Source organism: Aythya fuligula, chromosome 24, assembly GCF_009819795.1.
Source record: "Aythya fuligula isolate bAytFul2 chromosome 24, bAytFul2.pri, whole genome shotgun sequence".
Lineage (NCBI taxonomy): Eukaryota > Metazoa > Chordata > Aves > Anseriformes > Anatidae > Aythya > Aythya fuligula.
The window spans coordinates 4864006-4871106 of NC_045582.1; the positions used below are offsets into that span (position 1 = coordinate 4864006).

General features: G+C 50.9%; 2 protein-coding genes across 2 annotated transcripts; both read left to right on the forward strand.

Moving 5' to 3' along the window:
* Positions 1 to 276: 276 nt before the first annotated feature.
* LOC116498529 (feather keratin Cos2-3-like) lies at positions 277 to 1069 on the forward strand. The gene is made up of 2 exons (XM_032202847.1): positions 277 to 355; positions 762 to 1069. Exons 1-2 carry the CDS (start codon positions 277 to 279, stop codon positions 1067 to 1069), a joined length of 387 nt encoding a protein of 128 aa, XP_032058738.1.
* Positions 1070 to 5761: 4692 nt separating this feature from the next.
* Positions 5762 to 6411, forward strand: LOC116498361 (feather keratin Cos1-1/Cos1-3/Cos2-1-like). The gene is made up of 2 exons (XM_032202587.1): positions 5762 to 5860; positions 6085 to 6411. Exons 1-2 carry the CDS (start codon positions 5762 to 5764, stop codon positions 6409 to 6411), a joined length of 426 nt encoding a protein of 141 aa, XP_032058478.1.
* Positions 6412 to 7101: the final 690 nt, after the last annotated feature.

Sequence of the window (7101 nt, forward strand, 5' to 3'; positions counted from 1 at the left end):
AGACAGACATCATCTCACTGCTCAAGACACATCTATCACTTGAGTTTTCTGCCATCACTAATGCATTCCTGCCCTAGAAATGCTTGGGCCTTTCATCCCAACACTCCAAAGAATCCTTAAATGGGGCATGGGCAAGACCTAAATCTGGAAATGAAAAGGCAGCAGTGTAGGAAACCAACACAGACCATACATATCATTAGTTGGGATAGTTTGCATTCAAGATGAGCTTGATAAAAAATTATTAGCTTTGTTAAGGGTGTCTCATGGCCTACAGCAATGAAGGACCAGTATAAAGAGCAGTCCAGCTCCCTGCTCTCCCATCCAGTTCTCTCGCCTTGTCCTCCTTGGGAACCAGGTGAGTCTGAAGCCCTCTCTCCTCCTCTTCCAAAGTGGAAGGGATCTTACATCAATAGACATCAAATCCAATGGTGGCTCAGAGCTATGGAGTTCAGTGCCTTGGAGTTCCTTGCCATGGAAGAGGGCTGGATAGAGAAGTTCTGTATAGGGAGAGGTTGGGAAAGGGGTCTGAGGAAGCTTTTGGTTTATGTACTATGTGAGGGTGTTCCTGAGCCAGGCTGCTCTTTGAAGGGCCCTGTCAGGACAAAGCGATGAACACCATGTGCTTCCTGGCACAGCCTCCACATCCACCCTCAGCAGTTGCCTTGGCTCTTTTGTGATGGGGTAACTGAGCTGGTAAGTCACCTATCCATGTGCTCTACTTCCTCTCTGCCCTCTCTCCCAGGTGCATCTCCTGCCCCAAGACATGTCCTGCTACAACCAGTGCCTGCCATGCCGGCCCTGTGGCCCGACTCCACTGGCCAGCAGCTGCAATGAGCCCTGCGTCAGGCAGTGCCAGAACTCCACCATCGTCATTGAGCCCTCTCCCGTGGTGGTGACCCTGCCTGGCCCCATCCTCAGCTCCTTCCCGCAGAACACTGTTGTGGGATCCTCCACCTCTGCTGCCGTTGGCAGCATCCTCAGCTGTGACGGAGTCCCCATCACCTCCGGGTGCTGTGACCTCTCTGGCATTTCCAGCCGCTACTGTGGCAGAAGGTGCCTGCCCTGCTAAAGAAGCCAGTGGCCATGGCCCTGGGGTTCTTCTCCCAGGAGCTTCATATACAGTGCTACAAAAAGGAGGAATCTTCAGGCCATTGCTTTCAGAATGACCTTATCAGCTCCTCTGGCAAATACTGGCAGGAAAGGGCCAGCCTGCGCTTTCTGAAAACATGGCTCATGCCTCTCCTTCCATCCCTTCACCTACCTCCTTCTCTCCCTTTTCTTTGTGCTCTTCTCAGAAGAGGGGTCTCAGCTCAGAGTGACCTGCTTTTGCTCTGTACACTCATTAAAGAATTCTGCATCCCAGCCTTGGCTGTAGATGTTTCATCCCTCTGTGTATGCCCTCCTGAGCTGTTCTGGGAGAATGCAGTGTGCTCAGGTGGCCAAGAAGGCCAACAGCATCCTGGCTTGTATAAGAAGCAGTGTGGCCAGCAGGGCTAGGGAAGTGATTGTCCCCCTGTACAATCACCACGAGGCTGCACCTCGAGTACTGTGTTCAGTTTTGGGCTCCTCGCTACAAGAAGGACATGGAGGTGCTTGAGCGAGTCCAGAGAAGGGCGACGAAGCTGGTGAGGCATCTGGAGAACAAGTCCTACCAGGAGCGGCTGAGGGAGCTGGGCTTGTTCAGCCTGGAGAAAAGGAGGCTCAGGGGCGACCTTATTGCTCTCTACAGATACCTTAAAGGAGGCTGCAGAGAGGTGGAGGTTCTCTCACATGCCTGGTGACAGGACAAGGGGGAATGGGCTAAAGTTGCAGCAGGGGAGTTTTAGGTTGGATGTTAGGAAGAACTTCTTTACCTAAAGGGTTGTTAGACATTGGAACAGGCTGCCCAGGGAAGTGGTGGAGTCACCATCCCTGGAGGTCTTTAAAAGACGTTTAGATGTAGAGCTTAGGGATATGGTTTAGTGGAGGACTGTTAGTGTTAGGTCAGAGGTTGGACTCAATGATCTTGAGGTCTCTTGCAACCTAGAAATTCTGTGATTCTGTGATAATGGCTTTGCCCTCGGTGGGTATAAGATGAGTGTTTATGGAGCCCCTTCCCCACTCCCAGAAGAATGTGAGGTTGCAACACACTGCAGAGGGTCTGCAGTGTGTTGGGCACTGACCCTTGGAGGGGAAGAAAACATCCATGGCTATCGCAGAGTGGAGATTGGGGGGGGGGGGGGGGGGGGGGGGTAGGAGAAGGAGAGAAGGAAGGGGGATGGGATGGGATGGGATGGGATGGGATGGGATGGGATGGGATGGGATGGGATGGGATGGGATGGGATGGGATGGGATGGGATGGGGATGGGAGGCATCACACCACTGGAGAAGATGGATGCCACTTTTTTGAGGGAGACAATAGCAATGTCATTGGTACAGAGGAGGGAGGAAGGCCCCAGGCACAACATAACCGCAGTCAAATGAGAGTGAGTGGAGAGCATCTTCTGTCTCCTGACATGTCTGCTTCTAGAAGGCAACAAGTAACACCCTCAGGAGCTGAAGGAGGACAGGAAGTGCGCTGGAAAACTGATGGTGCTGTTGTAATCAAGGAGCACAGCTGTGCAGAAGCTCTCAGCAGAGACTAGCAGTGTGACAGGTAGCAGGCCCCAGAAGAAGCTGTTGGTGACTGTGTAGTGCCAGTGCAGGGCAATCAAAAGGGGAGTGCCATTTCTGCCAAGGAGGGGAGCCCAAAGGTGGTTGCAACACACTGCAGATGGACCTCTCTTGGGCACTGGCCATTGGAGCTGAAGAAGACTGGCCTCTGGCAAGTGAACATCCACCCTTGTCTTACAGCATCTCTGCCCACAGCTATCCACACCGGTCCAGCAAACAGGGAGCACAACATATACACCATATGGCCCAACCGCCTCCAGAACAGCACTTGGCAGGGCCCAGGTGTTGGCATACATGCAGGACAAACTCCCTTCACAACTCAGCATGGGTATTAGGCACACTGGGCCACACACGGTAATATCCAGTTTCTGAGGACCCAAAAACCCCTTGGGCAGGGGCAGCCCAAGGACAGCAAGCAATGCCCATGCATCCATGCTGCTCTGGGGTGCCCACTTGCCTGCAAGAATGGAGAAGCTTTCCTCAGACCCAGGACCTCTGAGGCCCCTCCAGTGTCAGGACCACATCTGCTCCAGGGAAGCTCTGTGCAAGAGTTGATCACCCTCTCCCCCTAGGGACGTGGCCATGACAGTGTGACACCTGCACTCACAGGAAACTCCTCACACTTATTTCTGCTTTCCCAGACCCTTTTATTTATTTATTTTTTTCCTCCTTCTCGGGCAAGAAGTTTATCCTGTGTTCCTCCTTTTGCCTTTGTTGAGGGTATCTTCAGGATGTCTGCAGTTCTCTGGTGCCCAGATGCACTTTAAGGATGCCCATGATTTCAAGGCTCAGTTCTCAGGCTGGCAGACATTTCTCCTGTCAGTGCTCAGCTGCCACCTGATGTTGGCACTTTCCCATTACAGGCAGGTTACCTCTGTAACAGCTTCCATCAACAGGGTGTCATGTCCTTGCTCAATTACAGTGCTGTTTCCTTATGGATCCACGTACGGCCCTGCTTGGTACAGTTTTGTCATGTCCAGAAGGAATCAACTATGCAGGCAAGAGGGAGTATCCAAAGGTGTTCTGGGGTAAACTCTTTGCCTTTCCTGGTGTCGGAAGAATGCAGTCAGTCACAGCTACAAGAGAAAGTAACCAGTTTAGCCCAGGTGAAGGTCTGGCCCTGCCAGGGCTGAGGTGTGAGGTAGACCGCAAGAAAGAGACCCAGGCAGAGCTCTGACAAACATTTCTGGTTTGTTGGGATGGCCCATTGCCCTGGAATGGCTGGCCTGTGTTGCAGTACTCTAACTGCTTGGCAATTCCTGGGGACATAGGTTTCTTAATTGCCCTACTCTTTATTGCCTACTCTGAAAGCTCCAGGAGACTGTTAGCAGTATATAAACCTTGGGTGAAGTTCTGCGCACATGTCCTTGGCAAGTGAAGAAAACTGTGGATGGGAGCTGCTTCTGTGTTTGCAGAAGGGAGCTGAGCTTGGATGAAGCACCCACTAGGCTGAGCATCCCTCTGGCGCAACTGGAAATCACTTTGCTGGTTGCACTCTGAAACCCCTTTGCTCAGAAATCTCTCAGGTGAAGGAGTGACAGAGGAAGAGGCATAGGACTTGGGAGACACCCTGTAGCGGGAGGGGGGGGGGGGGGGGGGAGGAGGGAAGCGCTGGACAAGAAAGGGGCACGCATGGAGTGGAAAGAAATTTCCTGAGCAGTGAAGAAGCTGATTTGGATTCTGAAAGAAGGAGAGCCATTTCATGGTGTTGGTGATACTTTGGTTTTTCCTCACAGTAGTTGAGCTTCTGTGGAAATGGCTTCTGGTATGTAAGATGAGCCCTCAGTGATTGTGACAAAGAAGCAAAACAATATGCTTCAAGGTCCCTGTCTCTTTGAGATGTATTTGGTCATCTGTTAGCAGAAACCTGACACAGCTTTGAAGGCTTGGCAGGAAGAGTGGCAGTCTGAAGGGCCTGCAGGGTTGTTCCTTCAGGCGTCCCTGAGAGTCAGAGCCTTCAGACTTCCCAAGAGGATATCTGAACAGCCCCAAACATAGTGCTGGCAGGCAGGTGCAGGCAAGGCAGGCAAAGAAAAGGGGAGGCAGTAGAGAAGGCACAGGTATCAAGGAAAGAGACTCACAAGTGTATGGCTGGCAGATATTGTTGTCCAATAAAAACACTGGATTCATTATGTGGTATGCAGTGAGCCAATCCACACACTAAGTCAAGGGATTGTTTATTTCAGAGTTGCACAAGTCTGGGTATGCAGTGGTTTCCCTCAAAAGCTGGCAAGCATAAGGCCTTTCCATGCCACTCTTTATACAATCCCTTTGCAGTATATTTACATGTTTGTACAATCCCATAGCCTCTGATAGGTTACATAATTAGCATAGTGCTAACATGTCAAAGTCATTCTGCTTATCCTCAGAGACTGGTTGTGATAAGAGAAACTGCTGGAGTGCCCCATGCCCACCTGTTCTGCTGAGTGTCGTGACAAAAATAAGCTTCTTTCACATTAGGATCCTCTTATTTTTCTATCTTACAAAAACAGACACTAAATTACCCGTGTGTCCTTGTGTTTTTGTTTTTTGTTTGTTTGTTTGTTCTTTTTTTTTTGGTTGTTTGGTTGGTTGGTTTTGTTTTGCTTATTGTTTTGTGTGTTTTTTTTTTTGTATGTTTGTTTGTTTTGTTTTTGTTGTTGTTGTTGTTTTTGTTTGTTTGTTTGTTTTTTTCCAGATCAGTAAAGGGCCATGCACAAACTTTACCCAAAAATGGGTATTCCCGTATGAGAACAGGAGGAGGCAAAACATGTCAGAAGGTTTACCCTGAGAGCAGCATTTAGTGGGATAGGGTCACAACCTGGGAGCTGGGCCACCTCTGGACAAAAGGGTCCCAAAGAGCCCCTAAGGAGTCACCCAGGCTGACATCACTTGCCTTTACTGGACCCTTCCAGCACATGAGCTGAGTCTTCTGCCCACACTGAAATGTGTTGCACGGAAATACTTGGGCCTCCCTACCTGCCACTCAAAAGTTGCCTTAATTGAGGAAAGGGCATAAAGCAGGAAATGAAAAACTGCAGCACAGGAAGGAAACACACAGCCCATATCATTAGCTGGGATGTTTTGCATTCAAGAGGAGCTTGTCAGAAAATAATCACAGCTTCAAGGGATGCCTCTGGACATGGAGCAGCTAAGGTCCACTATAAAAGCCAGCCCAGCCCTGTGCTCCCTCATCCACTTCTCTGGCCTTCTCCTCCTTAGGACCCAGGTGAGTGTGAAGCCCCTTCTTGTCCCTCTCATTCTCCACAAGGGAGTCTCAGCTCTATGGACCTCTTAGCTGCAATCAGCTCTGTTCCATGTCAAATCTTGGGGTTGCTGGTATTGTGAGCGGGAAGTGGGGAGAAGGTTTGCTATGGAAGGAGTGACAGGTGTGCTGACAGGCTGCTCCTCATGCATCCCCATGTTCTGCTTCCTCCCTGCCTTCTCTCCCAGGTGAACCTCCTGCCCCAAGACATGTCCTGCTACAACCAGTGCCAGCCCTGCCTGCCATGCCAGCCCTGTGGCCCAACCCCGCTGGCCAGCAGCTGCAACGAGCCCTGTGTCAGGCAGTGCCAGAACTCCACCGTCGTCATTGAGCCCTCTCCTGTGGTGGTGACCCTGCCCGGCCCCATCCTCAGCTCCTTCCCTCAGAACACCGTTGTGGGATCCTCCACCTCCGCTGCTGTTGGCAGCATCCTCAGCTGTGACGGAGTCCCCATCAACTCTGGGTGCTGTGACCTCTCTTGTATTGCCAGCCGCTACTGTTGCCGCCCCTGCTAAAGATGCCAGACCCTTCCCTAGACCAGGACCCCAGGAACTCACAACTTGCTGCTGTACAGAAGAACAAATTTTTGCTGTTGTTTTAAGAGAAGCTGACCATCTTTGCCTTGTCCTGCAAAGACAGACTGGACGGGGCCAGCCTGGGTTCTCTGAAAACACAGCCAATGCCTACCTTTCCTGTTTTCCAGTTACTCACTCTTTTTCTCTTTTTCCCTTGTTACCCTCTGCTTTCTCTGAGGCCCCATAAACCAGCCTGGATTGACCTGCATGCCTCTCTCCATTTGTGGGCCAGGAAGATGGATACCTTGTGGCAACTGTGCTGTAGGAAAAGCTGAAAAACTTTTGTATGTTCATTCTGCTCTCTGCTCTCAGGGCCTCCTCACCTGATTTCCCTTCTCAGTCACCTCATTTCCCTCCTGAGACTCAATAAATGTTTGCAGCATCCCAAAGTGTGTCCTGGTCTGGTCTTTCCATCTGCATAGAGATGGCCAAGAGAGAAAGCCATTGCTTTGGTGGGAATTAGCTGTGGGCACTGCCTTACTCCTCTGTGCATCGGAGGGCGGGGCACACTGCAACAAGTCATCTTTCAGTCACTGTCTCTTGAAGCTGAGGTAGACATCCCTATTTCCTCCACACCCAATGGCCACCAGTCCTTCAGTTGTGACATTTCTACCTAGGCATGTTCCCTTG

Bases quoted from the DNA above. Each gene is read 5' to 3' on its own strand.
- LOC116498529 (XM_032202847.1), top strand. From the start codon at position 277: ATGAAGGACCAGTATAAAGAGCAGTCCAGCTCCCTGCTCTCCCATCCA. The intron at 356-761 runs GTGAGTCTGAAG...TCCTGCCCCAAG, and splicing joins TTGTCCTCCTTGGGAACCAG to ACATGTCCTGCTACAACCAG.
- LOC116498361 (XM_032202587.1), top strand. From the start codon at position 5,762: ATGCCTCTGGACATGGAGCAGCTAAGGTCCACTATAAAAGCCAGCCCA. The intron at 5,861-6,084 runs GTGAGTGTGAAG...CTTCTCTCCCAG, and splicing joins TTCTCCTCCTTAGGACCCAG to GTGAACCTCCTGCCCCAAGA.